This window comes from Nannospalax galili, unplaced genomic scaffold (genome assembly GCF_000622305.1).
Source record: "Nannospalax galili isolate Female #2095 unplaced genomic scaffold, S.galili_v1.0 scaffold768, whole genome shotgun sequence".
Taxonomy (NCBI): domain Eukaryota; kingdom Metazoa; phylum Chordata; class Mammalia; order Rodentia; family Spalacidae; genus Nannospalax; species Nannospalax galili.
This window is the reverse complement of record NW_008360317.1, coordinates 2,034,954-2,049,783: the sequence shown is the minus strand read 5'-3', so window position 1 is coordinate 2,049,783 and position 14,830 is coordinate 2,034,954. Positions and strand designations below refer to the sequence as shown.

The 14,830-nt window shown below is 41.5% G+C and overlaps 1 protein-coding gene across 4 annotated transcripts in view; it reads right to left on the bottom strand.

Moving 5' to 3' along the window:
• Positions 1 to 11,164: 11,164 nt before the first annotated feature.
• The window catches only part of Stard13 (StAR related lipid transfer domain containing 13), a 384,230-nt gene continuing 380,564 nt past the window's right edge, over positions 11,165 to 14,830 (bottom strand). For all 4 annotated transcript variants that reach the window (XM_029559655.1, XM_029559654.1, XM_008825013.3 and 1 more), the window contains one exon: positions 11,165 to 12,849. In XM_029559655.1, coding sequence (XP_029415515.1) covers positions 12,732 to 12,849 — 118 coding nt within the window. In that variant the 3' untranslated portion in view covers positions 11,165 to 12,731. The remainder of the gene's footprint in view (positions 12,850 to 14,830) is intronic.

Below are 14,830 nucleotides of genomic sequence, written 5' to 3'. Positions count from 1 at the left end.
ATTGGAATTTCTGGTCTAGGTGTAGACCTACCTAACATTCCAGATGCGCAGGTCAGTCACCTGGCTAAGGGACCACCCCTAAAAAAGGTGGATCTACCTTAAGCCAGGCTAAAGAGATAGGAGGATAATGTAAAATTCCTTCCCAGAATCCCCACCGTTCATGAAGTCACTCTAGAGCCACTGAGAGTCCCTTGGGTCTGCTTGCTTTTCTGAGTCAGGATTCAAAGTGTAACTTTCCCTTTTTTTCTCATCTGTCTTTTTCTTTGGATGCTAGCCAAAGCCTAGGTATGCTTTCTCTAGCACTTTGGGCATTTTCTCTCTTTTATTAAACTTCCCTCCCACTGTGTGGCTCCCTCCATGACAGCTTTAAAAGACATTGCCTTTTTTGTTTCTCTTCTCTTTATTCCTTCCCTGAGCAGCTTGCTGAGATTTACAGCTTGCCACGTTTAGGTTTTTCTTCTAAACTCTAGTAAAACTGCCCTCCAGCTTCCTTTTGAGTCTATTCTTAAATTCTTTTATTAACAGCACTAAGAATCCCAAGAAGGGACCCTGATTTTCCCAGTAATATATGGCTACTCTGCTAGTACTGGAATGCTGAGTCTCATCTGTGCAGAAGGACATGTGAGATAGAGCCACTGAAGGGGCTTGATGGGATTATCTGAATGGAAGCTGCACATTGTCAGTCATTCAACTCCATGGCTTTGACACATTTGTGATGGTGCAACAGTAGGCCCTAATTCTAAACAGCTGTGCAGTCAGCACATATTAATTTTGCTCTTTTGGGTGATATGCCACTTGGTTGGGGTCTATTTTATTCCTTTGCAGTATATTCCTGGGTAGTTGCATGGCTTTTTTTTTTTTCTGTGACTGAGCATCAAAAGACAAGCAGTTTCATGCCTAAGAATTTCATAAAGCCTGTTTAGAACGAAGTTAGAATTCATGTGAAAAACATTTGTACCCTGTGATCATACAATGATCACCATAGTCTATTTTTTTTCCATTCTCAAAAGGAAAATGGATCATTGACTTCCTCCTTTGTTGAGGAAAGTTAGAGTGTCAAGTGATGGGAGGAGGGTGTACTGATGAGTGGAGAGCAGGGTGAGGTCATTTTTATGAACTGTAAGTCATTATGGGGCTGCGGCTTTTAAAACCTGTAGGTGAGACTGAGGTGCCTGCTTGCTTAGCTAAGGATCTTTCTGTTTTTTTTTTTTTCTTTCTTTCTTTTAGAAGTAAAACCTAAAGGGAAAAAACAAACGGTTCAGAGCCATTTGTGCATACGTGTTTCATGGACGGTTATAAGTATTTTTATCAATTCTCCATTTCTTGTCCACTTAACAAAAGTAAAACATTAACTACTAGTGAGTTTACTATTTGATTGAAATATTACAAATTTGTTTTTATAGCTTAAAGATTTAAGAAAGATGAAATATATTTAAAAAGATATTTCTACCTATTACTTGAATGCTTTAGACCCAAAATACCTAGTATCTAACCTGTTGGTGATAAAGTACCTTATGGATGAATTCGGTTGATCTGGAGAAAGCACCAGGACACAGATAAAACTCCATTGGAATAGAGTTTATTAGCAAAGGAACACATGGGACAGATTCCCTTCTGGGCAGGGAAGCTGTCTCCCTGGGTCGTGAGCTGGGGTCTTTTAAAGGGGGAGGCTTCTGGGGAGTGCAGAAGGCGGGAAGATATATATATATTTTTTTTTAAGTTGGGCAGGAGGAAGCAGGAGAGTGGGACTGTTAAAACCTGCCCTCTTTAGGGATCAAAGGGGAAGCCTGCTGTGTTAGCCAAACAGTGGAGAAAAGTCTGCTTCTCTTGACTTCAAAGACCAGGGTGCTTATCAGCTTGGTTCCCTTTTCTTAGGGGCTTGTGAGGTCCTCGGTAAGGCCCTGTTGGTGAGAGGGCAGAGCTATCTGATCCTTAACATTCCAGCCTTTTGTGTTACAGGATGGGTGCACCATTGTCATCTTGCTACTTCCTGCTGGACAGGGTCAATGGGGGGGCTGGATTGGGGTCAATCAGACAGTGGGGGTTCCCTCTTCATGCATCTCAACAGGTTCTTTGATGGTTGACAGGTACTTGTATACATGTGGAGGGAAGGAAAGTAACAACTGATTAAAATTAGTATGAGAGAGTTAAGTTTTTGGATTTTGGTCCTGAAAATATCTGAAGAGGCAAGGAGCAATGGTTAACACCAAGGTATTAGCTCATTTTTCTTTTTCTTTTTCTTCTGCCAGGGCTGAACTCGAGAGTGATGGACTCAGGATGTGTTTTCAGGCATTTTGATAGCTGTTGGAGTGGCTATAATCAGTGTCAGTTACCTCTCAAATGCTTCTAGATAGGGAGAGAAAACAAATTTAGCCATCATTTAATTATTTTGGCTAGAACAATAGTGGGTTGCCTCCCTTAGCTATAGGTGGGCACTACAGTATTGCAGACCAAGATTTGAAGTCTTACATCTGAGTAGCATTGTCTTATTAGGAACAAAATCATCAATGAGAGATAATTGTCTAAATAACATAAGAACTTACATCTAATGTCTGGGTTGTGTAATCCCTTGAACCCTTAAAATATACTGATGACTTTAATTTTTGGTTATACTTTACTTTTGGGAGTTTAAGACCATACTGTTGGCCCAAATAAGCCAATTTAGTTTTAGTCTTAAGGTTGTATAAGGATTTGGACCTCAGGGGTCACATGGGCTTGGGGGGAGCCCCTGGCTCCTCAAGCTTTTCTTTTACCAGTTCCATTTATGTGAAGATAAGTCAAGAGGTCCTACTTGACCAGGGTTTCACTTGGAAGCATGGAGGAAATGTTTCCTCTGTGTTGACCCTCCTATTTGCAAACTGGACACTGGTTCAACGCCATCTTCTGGTGTCTCCATGTCCTCCCTGAACGAGAGGACAGGTGACTCACCAAAGTTACAGGACATTTTGAGAGATGCTCCATAGCCCTTGGAACTTGTTTGACCTTGGAAGGCAAAGAACAAAAATTTGTCCCTTTGAGTCCCTCTGACCAGATTAATATAGGCCTTAAAGTTTGGCTATTAAACATCCAACAAGGTTAGTTACACCAGTCTGGTACTTTTAATTACCATGTGCTATGTAGATAGAGCTTGGGCAACATCCTTAAATAAACCTTGACTAGACACCCTTAGACTAGTTGACTAAGCTATGACCTCAGAAATTTTAAGATTGTCTATATATTAGCTTTGTCTCATTTTAAATTTATAGAAACATGGTGAGTAGGTATAGTGGGGAATGGCTGAGGTGGGGTTCAAGATTTTTAATTTAAGAGACCCAATACTGGTGTCCTGGTACTTGTTGTGTTCCTTGGCTGGTTTTAATTTAGAGAGATGAATCCAACCAGGTTGTCCCGAGAGCCTGTTGTTGGGGTAGACAGTATCACCAGGTGAGGACCAACCTGGCTGGAGGGTTTCCTTCACTCTTTTCTGTTGGGCATGAACCCACGGGTAGGCGTGATCTCCAGGTTGAAGTGGGTGGTCAATTTGGCCTTTAGAAGTCTGGGGAATAATCCGGTCAGCATTTCCTCTGAGTAGTTTCCTTAGAAGGGTGAAGGCAGGTAAATAGTCATGTAGAGGGGAGGGGTACTGGAGGAAGAGGTTGTCCTTGGCTACAATTAGGGCCCTGGTGAGTGTCACAAGTTTGGCTTTTTGTGATGTGGTTCCAAGTGGTAAGGGTCCTGACTCAATGACATCTGTGAGAGATACTATGGCCTGTGGGACACTGTTGGGGTGAGAGTTAAACTTTTATCCTTAAACCAAGTTAGGGTTGGGTTTGGTAGGGGATCTGGGAAATTAGGGGATTCCATTAGGAGAGTTCCTGAAGAGTTTCCAAGCACAAGTGAATGAGTGAGCAGTTCACTGGAAGGGAGGTGGGAAGCTGGATTGAGAGGACAGCAGGAATCAAGGGTGGGTGAGGGGTTTTTAAGAAATGTGACATGGAAGAGGTGTAGTTTAGAGGGAGCTAGATTGGCAAGAGACATGTGGGTTACTTAAGCTGGTGGGGGGAAAGGGCAGAGATAGGCTGACCCAAAGTGAGGTTAATTCATTGTGGAGCCAGGAGAGCAGTAGTGGCCAAAGCACAGAGGGAAGGTTTCCAGTCCTGGATGGTAGTATTACACTGTTTAGAGAGAGAAGCTACCATGGCAAAAGTGGGGCCCCTCATCTGTCCCCAGACCTCTAATGCCTGGTCCTTACTTTCATTGTATAGAAGAGGAATGGACATTTGAGGTTGGGGAGAGGTAGAGCCGGTGCCTTTAAGAGTGCTTCCCAGATAGTGTGGAATGCTGTTGTAACAGGCCCTAAGGAGCCAACAGGCTCAGGGGAGTGTCCTTTAGAGGCATCATAGAGCGGCTTTGCCAAGAGGGCAAAATTAGGAATCCAGGTGCACAAGTCTAGGAAAGACAGAATTTTCTCCTTGGCTGTGGGGGGGGCTTTAAAGACCTTAGGTAATTTGTCCTATTTCTAGTTAAACAGCAGGATGTAGGTGTGAGAAGGAACCCCAAGTACTTGATGTGAGGGAGAGAAAGGTGAATCTTAGCTGAAAATATCCTATATCCTTTGTACCCCAGAAAGTTAAGGAGTTTGATTGTGTGGGTCTCAGACACTGAGAGAGATGTAGAGCAAAGAAGTAGGTTATCTACATATTGTAGGATGGTGGAGGGGTTAAGGTCTCGGGAGGTTATATCCCAGGCTGGGCTTGTCCAAAGTGGTGAGGGCTATCTTGAAACACGTGGGGCAGGACAGTCCAGGTTAGATCATAGGTGCGAGTGATGTATTTAAAATCTTGTATGAAGTGTGTAGGATTAGTAGAAAAAGAGCCTATTTTTCATTTGAGGTGAGGTAGATCTCCAAGAGAGAAAGGGACATGTATCTTGATCATCCCGTCCATGTGTGCCACCTCCCGGAGGGGAAAAATACCATGGGCAGGGGGTTGAGATTGGGTGTGGGAGTGAGTATGGCTTGACATAGTAGTTGGGAGAAGGGGAGTCCCAGGAAGAGGCCAGAGTGGGAGAGATGGGAGGGGTGTCCTGTCCATGAGGGGATGCAGGGCGAGGGGTATCAGAGGCAGAGTCTGGAATCGAAGTAGAAATAGATACAGGAGGGATAAATGGGTTATTTGAGCTAGAAACCAGAATAGGGGAGATTACAGAATATTTGGCAAGGAGGTGTTTAAGGTTTTGGATTTTCTTGAGGAGAGGATAGTCAGTGGAAGGAGAGCCAGTGACAAACTTAGAGCGGTGCTGGAGAGGGGGAAGATTGTGACATGGAGAGGGAGTTCAAGTTGGAGAAAGGAGGGGAGCCAGGTTGGGCCCTGGAATGGAAGGCAAAGGAGAATATATCAAGGGGAGAGCATGGGGAGGACTTGGCTGTGCCTCAGGCTGGGGAGCAGGAGAGGTTGGGGATGGGCCCTAATCAGAGGCAGTTCATCGGCCATGGTAGGATAAAAAGCTGAGGTGGAGGGGTAGGGAGGAGGAGGAGGGGCAGAGGCACCTGGCAGGGTGGGATCCTGTGAAACTGTTTTAGCCAGAAGAACCTGATGGGAAGAACATGGGACCCAGAGGGAGAGATTAGCATGGAAATCAAAGAAAGCTTGGATGTATGGTAATTCGGACAGTTTGCCTTTATGATGGCAGAAATTTTCTAAATCTCTCAAAATATTGAAGTTTAAGATTCCAGTTTCTGGCCAAACAGAGTTATTATCTAACTCGTACTGAGGCCAGGCAATGGTGCACAGGTGTACAGGAACTTCAGGTGTTTTGGCCTGATTGTATCTGAAAGTCCTAGTTGTTTTAAGGATTTAAGAAGACAAGTAAGAGGTGTGAAACCCAGAGACTTTGAGTGGGTGGTTCCCATAGTGACAGATTAAATACAGAATGAAGAGGAGATAGAGAAAGAACCAAGTAAGCAGGTAGGAGGTAGAGACAGAACCAAACAGACGGGAGACAAAGAAAATCATCTTTCCATAGGGAGTGGAGGCAGGATCCCAAGTCTGGGCAGGAACGTGCAGTGGATGAGAGAGAGATGGGGAGGGAGTAGGAGGAAAAGGGGTTTGGCATTGGTCATGCAAAATGAGAGCGAGGAGAACCAGGAACCTAAAGAAAGCGTCCTTTTTTGTTGCATGGTTCTAGTTATTTTTGACTTATTTCCAAGTCCCAGAAGGCGGCGTCCTGCAATTAGATCATCAGGGAGATGAAAGCCAAGATCCTGTCCTGGACAGGAAGTAGTGTGTGTTCCTATCTCTGGAAATAGCATCCTATATCCAGAGAAAGGAAAGGGTTTTCCGACACATGTGATTTCAAGGCAAGCAAGAGGAGCGGAAAACCCTGCAATGAGAGCGTGGTGTGACACTGGCCAGTAGATGGAGACAAAGTACAAGGAATGGGATGGGAGAAAAGCGGAAAAAATGCAGTGAGCCAGAAGGGAGGGAAGTTTGTGGGACAAGTTGATCCAGAGGTTTAGTAGAGGCTGAGGGAAGAGTAAAGGCACTCTGCAGTTGAGAACAACTAAGGTGTAAATTAATTTCAATAGAGGATCTTACTGTCTATAATGAAACTAGCTAATGGAATTATTTTGCGTACTATTTAGATTTTGTTTATTCTTAACCTAATCTGTTAATGTTTCCTTTTGTCTTTCCTGTCTCCTACAAGGTGGTGGTTTAGTAGAGGTTTAGTAGAGAACCAGAAGGGTGGTGGTGAGAGACAGAGAGAGAGAGACAGAGAGAGAGAGAGAGAGAGAGAGAGAGAGAGAGAGAGAGAGAGAGAGGGAGAGAGGTATTTAAAATTAATTTATATGTTTTATTACCAGAAACCATGTTGTAGATTAAAGAGAGAATATTTTGGATGAAAAAAATATTTTGGTGGTAATTTAACATTTGTAGTTTGTATGAGATTTTACTTAAAAATGAATGATACCAAGCAAATTGATTTTAAGAAGCATAAATTTATGTTGACTGTGTATACATATTTAATTATGTAGTCTTTGTTGAAAATGTGGTTGGTTTATAATTTTTGAACTAAAACACCTTTGAAGTAGACAAACAAAATGAATACATCTTAAAACAATGTGAAAGTAAACTAAAAACAAAAATGGTATTCAACAAATAGGATTTTACCCAACCAGCTTAGATGTCGTTTTGTATAGGTAATTAGTGGTCTAAAGAAAGAGTTAAGTTTCCATATAGATTTGAGGTAGCATCTTTTTCCTTTTTAAGAGCTAAATAACTGAAGGAAGTTAATAAAACCTTGTAGGAGACAGGAAAGACAAAAGGAAACATTAACAGATTAGGTTAAGAATAAACAAAATCTAAATAGTACGCAAAATAATTCCATTAGCTAGTTTCATTATAGACAGTAAGATCCTCTATTGAAATTAATTTACACCTTAGTTGTTCTCAACTGCAGAGTGCCTTTACTCTTAGGCTGTTTTGTTGTGCTCCTTCTCCTTGTCACAGGGTCAGGGGGCCAGCCTGTACCTGGAAAAGTCTTGGAGAACACATCTTGAGATATTAGGCTTGAGTCTGAAGTGGGAGGGCCAATCTCACCTTCAGAGTTAGCATCTCAGTGAGCTCAAACAACATGTGACAATTTACCAATATAAATATTACTCTGACATTATAACTAGAGAGCATTCAGGGAATTACGGGGAAGGAACATAAGCAAGCATAGAGCATCTGAGCATCAGAGAGGGAAATAGCTGTATTCCAGAGAAAAACAGGTTTAGAATCACAATGTAGAAAGGGGAGGAGTTAAGACTAGTAGAGATGGCATCTCAAGCCTCTCACTCAAGTAGACTATTATTTTTGTCTCTTGTAAGGTTTTGGCCCTGGAGTACAGCAAATTTTCATGTGCCTCACAGGTCTAGTCATTATAAAGTGTCAGCTCCCTTTGCACCTTTAAGGCAAATAGCTAGAAAAACTTTAAGTTCCCTTTAGAAACTAACAAATATACTATTTATGTAAAAGAGTAAGAATTTAAAATAGTCATTTTTAGAAACCCATAAAAAATACCATATAAAAGATGTTAAAATCCAAATAATTTCTTTAAAATTACCAGATAAAGATGTCATTCAAGCAATGTCAAAACCCTAAAAATAATTCCTTAAAAAAAAAATCCCTAAATATGTCAAACAATGTAAAAACTTAGAACAATAATCTTTATAAATCAGTAAATATACCATAGAGGAAGTTAAAACTCAAAGTAATCCCCTTTAGAATCAGACCTTAAACAATGTTAAAATTTAAACTCCCATTGTGTAGATCTGGCATTATTCCCTTACTCTGAACTAGAAATGTATTGTTTACTCTATGACATCATCAAGAAATGAAAACAAAACTAAATTGCAAGAGAATCCTAGGCATCTGTGTGAGGTTTAGGGAACTCCTAGGCACCCCTGGTATCAGTAGTTAGACTTGATATAAAAGAAGAAAGTACCCTCAGATATATATATGCTACCCAAATAGAAAATCAAATCAAAGGAATCCATGTCTCTCACCAACCATTGTAGTTGCAAAGTTTTCTGGATCTCTTTATTCCTAGAGTCAGGCTATGCTGGAAAAGAAACTCATGAGGGCAGCAGAAGGAACAGGGCATATAAATCACTGGGTTGTTGGTCTGAAAGTATATGACTTGCCTGAGCAGTGTCTGTGACTTTTTATGTATAGTGAAATTTAAAATGGTTAGGTCTAGTTAGAAAAGTAGGCGCCTGAGCACTGCTTGATGGCCAAGAGGGACTAAGATCAAAATTTCGAGCCCCTTTGCTGGAGAAAAAGTTTAGGAGAAAAAAAATGCTTTTAAAACGTTTTCTGTTTGTCCATGGGGCAAGTTGTCTGAAATTCTTTATATGCTCCAGCAAAGTTGCCCAGCTAGTTTAGGCTAGTTGGGTCAAAATGGGGAGAAAGGGCCCCCTAAAGGGTTCTTAGCCACATTCATAAGAGAAGTTAAGAATGGGCTGGAAAATTTTTTATCATTGTATTAGAATGTTAAGAAAAAATCCCCAGGGTGGGTGAGCTGGCAATCTTGGCAGCTGCCTGGAGGGGGTGAATAGCGGGAAGGAAAAAAAAAAGCCTTGGGGTCATGCAAGTTTAGATCCTGCATGGGAGGTCAGACATGTGGCAAGCTGGCAGGCACTTGGCAGGGAGTAGAAAGCTTTAGTATGGGAGGCGGGGAGAGAGAGGAGGATCCAGAGCCTTTGCATGTGTTGGATTGAACGGTATCAGAAATCATCCTGAGTAAAGTGAGGAAGAAAGGCAGTAGAAGAGGACAAAGACAGGGAAAACGGGATGGAAGACAGCAGATCTTGCAGGCCCATGGCAAAGGAGAGGGGGAGGGGGCGAGATGCCCATGGCCAGCGTGGGGTGGCGAGGGGGTGGTGCAGGGGAACCGAGGTAGCGAACGGATGAAACAGCTCCATCTCAGAGACCAGTGCTGTCCAAGAGTCACAGAAATCAATGGGAAAGGAGATCAAAAGAAGATGCAGGCAAGGCAGAGTGTGTTCCCCCGTGAGGAGAAGCAGAACATGAAAGCAAAGCAGAAAGCTGGGGAGAGGAGGAGAGAGAAAAGAAGGGTGGGAGTGTACCTGAAAGCCAAGTTAGTGGCATTGGAGAGGTCCAATTGGGTCCCTTGAAGTAAGAACCAGGCTTTGGCACCATCTGATAGATAAAGTAGTCTACGGATGAATCCAGTTGATCCGGAGAAAGCACCAGGACACAGATAAAACTCCATTGGAATAGAGTTTATTAGCAAAGGAACACATGGGACAGATTCCCTTCCAGGCAGGGAAAATGTCTGCCCAGGTCATGAGCTGGGGTCTTTTAAAGGGGGAGACTTCTAGGAGGTGCAGAAGGTGGGAAGATAATATATTTTTTTTAAAGTTGGGCAATGTCTGCCTGGGTCTTGAGCTTGGGTCTTAAAAAAGGGAGGTTTCTGCCTCTTGCAGAAGGCAGGAAGATGATATTTTTTTTTAGGGCAGGGGGAAGCAGGAGAGCAGGACTGTTAAAACCTGCCCTCTTTAGAGATCAAAGGGGAAGCCTGCTGTGTTGGCCAAACAGTGGAGAAAAGTCTGCTTCTTTTGACTTCAAAGACCAGAGTGCTTATCAGCTAGGTTCCCTTTTCTCAGGGGCTTGTGAGGTCCTCCATGAGGCCCTGTTGGTGACGGGGCAGGGCTATCTGAACCTTAACAGCTGGTGAATGCATTGATTAACATCCTTGTGTTTTGTAGATGATGCTGATCACAGCCAGTATCAACCAGTCTCGCTTATGGAAAACTATCATTTAGAGAAGTCTTCCTCATGAAGCATGCTTTCAACTTGTAGAATTAATCATGAGAATCAACATGAATTTTATAGAAAATAGGAAATATTTAATGTATTTAAATTTATCTGCCTCAGCAATTATTTGTTTACAATGGATGATGGATACCAACAACTGAGGTAAAAATATATGAGGTATAAATATAATATTTAAATGTAATATCATATTTTATTTCCATTGGCAAGATAACAATGAATAAAATACTGTGGTATTGACAAACAAGCTCGATGCATCAGTTTTCTCCCCCTCCTTTCCTTTATTTGAAAGATGCACCTTGTTGTTATGCAGCAGTGATGGGATTACTATGTGCATAAAATTAAAAAGTCAGGTAAACTGGAAGAGGGGTGTGTGAGAAATACAAGTCTATTGTTTTATTCAGTTTTAAGTATTCTCTTGGTGGTCCTTGTTCTCAAAGAATATCCTTGAGGCCAACATTCACATCCAGAAGCTTATTAGAAATATAAAATGTGAGGCTCACCAGACTGCTTGGATCAGGGTGCACTTTAACGAGAGCCCCAGGTGAAGATGAAGGAGCACGGCTCTGTGTAAAACAGTGCCATTCATCCTCAGGTACCCATCCCATCTTCCAAATGTATAGTGCCCTATCTCTGCAGCAGGACCAGTGTTGAGCTGGACTAAACGGACTAAATTTCACTAGATCTTGTCAATGCATAAAAAGTAATTGGACGTGTCTGGTTAAGTGTAAGGCATAATGGCAGAAGTGAATTTATCTTGCCCACAGAGCACTGCCCAAATGGCCACTTGTGGTCTAGCTGCCACTTTCCTAGGTAGACATGAGAATGAAAAATTCCTACTGTGATTATCCTTGAGCCATACCAAACGTACAAATAGCATTTTTATTCCTCTTAAAACAATTGCACACAGATGATAAAAGAAAACATCGCATAAATTCATACAATACAAAAACCCGAAAACATGAATTTGTTTTTCCTTTTCCTCCAGTACCAATTGCTAAATTAGGATATCAATCTCTGTCCAGACAACCAAAGAAAATCTCTCCTTGAAGCCAAGGATAAAGAGTTACCTTCTCTTTACAGTTGTTGAGTTATAATAAAACAATAAATCCATTCTCTATTGGTTTAGTAAAGCCAATTTGCTTAATCTGTACAGTAATAAATAAGGTGGGGTCAAATGCGCAGGTGGTTTGCACTGGATAATGAAGAAATATGGGATTAATATATCTGCTATAATCTCTAAAAATAAGTAACAATACAGTTTGATCTTCTGTTAGTTTAAAACCCTGTCTTTTAGATTGCAAGATTTGATTGAATTAGATTTTAAGAGCATCATATACAGCACAATATAAATTCCCTGAAGCTGTGATGATCCAGGACTCTTGATGGACCATCATCTCCCTTTGTTTGGTGTCCAGAGTCAAGTTCAGTGCAATACACTGTAAGAACATGTCAAATAACTGGCCACATAGGCCACTGGTCAAACAGAAGAATATTTAACAGCATTATGAAAAGTATCTATGAGTCTTGTGGGGGCATAGGCTCCCTTTGGTTGTGACTAGGAACAGGCTCTATTCAGCCCTATATGGGGGTGGGTGGTATCAGTTCTGTTTCAGTCCCTGGTACAGACTCCAGTGGTCACCTGACATCTCACTGAAATTGCATAGAGTGGGCCCAGAGGCAACTCACTATCTAGCCTTAAATTTGACAATAACCTCTCACCTACTTCTTTGTGTTAAAGAGGATTAAATATTATTTTCCTCAATTTAAGTTCAAACATCCCACTCCAGTTTTTAAACAACAGAAATAAGTGGTCAAAATGTGGAAGAATTTTTTAACACTATTTTTCTTTGGTTAGCTAATCTTTGAGTAAACGTTTGGGCAGAATGGCAGACTACACATTTCACACTTTGGCTTAGGCAGCAGGCTCTGCTCAGCTACAAGACAGTAGGGACATGGGATACAAAGCAACTTGGGAAGAGCTATGTGAGGAAAAGACTCACGGAGTCAGACACTCAATTATATATAAAATTGATATTTTTACATATGTACAGTAAAGATTGAGATATACACATATATGTACATATGCTACAATACATTTATTTACAGCTGAGGATATGCTTCTTAGAAGCCTTTAAATAGCAAATTAGGCAATGCACAAGGAATAACCCATTTAATTTTAAGTAACATAGATAAATGTTCTGATTTTTGAAGCTATTATATTAGTAGGGATTAGCCATCTCCAGGAAGGCTAGGAAAGTTCTCCACGTTCCACTTCTCAGTGTTTCTGCTGTGAGTGTCATCCAGTCCAACAGTGCTTCCCCTCTCTCACTTTTACATATGCACACTCCACTGCCACAGGCATCTGTTTTTGCTTCCCGCTCCCTGAGTTGATGTCACACTGGGGAAAACTCAGATTTTAGTTTCTGGGCCCTCGGCAATGAGTGGCTGGAAAGAGTTTCTGATTCTGGCAACTTCTGCTGCACAGAGATGTCCAAAGCCTTTGCTGTACCATTCTGGGGAGTGACCTCTGTGGAAAAGAGCAGAAAGCAAGTGGGAAACCAGTCAGGGGACAGAGCTGTCCTTGGGCTTGGGTCACTAGTATACTTGGGAACAGCTTGGAGCTGTTGCCTCAAAAGTCTGAGGACCTCATTCTGTCACCAAGGATCTTGGTTGCCAAGCATTCTCTCAGCCTTTGTAGTATATCAGGTACTTCTCAGAGTGAAATGGGGAGATTCACAATGAATCTTGAATTTGCTGAAAAACTAATTTATACCTACTCAAACAAAGAATCCAGTTTAGCATCATGAACACCTTGAAGAGATACAAATTAAGTCAGTTTCCTCTCAAAGAACCAAGTGGAGGGAACAGGCATAAAAGAAACACAGGAGGGGCTGAGAGGAGATGGCTCAACCAATTATGTGCTTACTGTGCAAGCACGAGGAACCCGAGTTTGAATCCTCAGCACCTATGCAAAAAATCAAGGTGGTATATCTGTAACCCCATTGCGGGGAGGGCACAGACAGGAGGATTCTGGGGCTCACTGGTCAGTCTAGCCAATTAGAGAGCTCCAGCTTCAATGAGAGACCTTGCTTCAAAAAATAAGGTAGAGGGCAACTGAGGAAGACACTTGGCATTGACCTCTGGCTTCCACATGCATGTACATACATGTGCACATGAACATGAACACACCTATATGCGTAAATTACACACATACAAACAAATAGAAAACAAATGCAAGAGAATAGAATTTTGATTTCCTGAGTCTTCATGTACCTCTATGTTCTGTATATGCCTTCAAAATGGAAAATAAAGAGACTACCATGTGATCTAACAAGTCTGTTACTGGGTGTATATCCAGAGAAGACAAAATCAGATCTCCACATTCATGTTCACTGAAACACTATTCATAATAGCCAAGGTATGGTCTTAACCTAAATGTTCAGTGACAAATGAATGGATAAAGAAAATGTCATACACACACATGCACACACACACATAGATATGTGCATGCATGTAAAGAAATAAATATACACTGACAGTACTTAGTCTTTAAAAAGGGGATTCTGTCATTTCTGACAACATAGATGCAGCTGGAAGATGTTACATTAAACGTAAGTGGCCAGGCCCAAATGCCAAATACTGAATGCTCTCACTTCAGAAGCAAGAGGGTAGGGTGGTGCTTACCAGGGACCACAGAGTTGGGGTTGGGGCAATAGATGCTGATCTAAATGATATAAAATTCCAGCTAGACAGGAATTATAAGATCAAGAGATATATTGTACAACATGATGATTATGGTTACTTTTTTCATTAAAAATTTGAAAAATTTTGCATCTTTATGGGACATATTATAGTAATCCAATACAGTCATACACTGTATAATAGTCAAGACAAGGTAAGAAGCATTTCCATTTCTTCAACTTTAAACCATTCGTAACTGTTGGGGATTTCATACCCATCCAGTCATTTTGAAATATATCACGGGTTGTTTTAACAAAGAGCTATTCCACTGTGCTAGAGAAAACCCAGGTGTGATCCCTCCACCCTGTTTTCGTGCCTCTACTGAATCTCATTCTAAAACTTCACTAACAACCAGACTTAATGACCACCATTCCATTCTATTCTATAAGGATGACTCACCGGCCTCCATGAGTGACTGAGAGTGTGTGGTATTTGGGTGACTACAGGTAATAAGAGCATGTTATATTCTTAACAGTTGTTGGATGTGTTAACAGCTTGACCTGGCAATTCTACCATGGGAACATATCTCAAAATATCATTATGTATGCCACAGATAAATACTTTTACTTGTTAATTAAGAATAAATGAATAGGGGCTGGAGAGATGGCTCAGCAGTTAAGAGCACTGATTGCTCTTGCAGAGGACTGGGGTTCGATTCCCAGCAATGACATGGTGGCTAACAACCATCCGTAATTCCAGTTCCAGCGGAATATGACTCCTCTGACCTCTGTAGGCATTGCACAACATGGGTGCACTTACACACACAG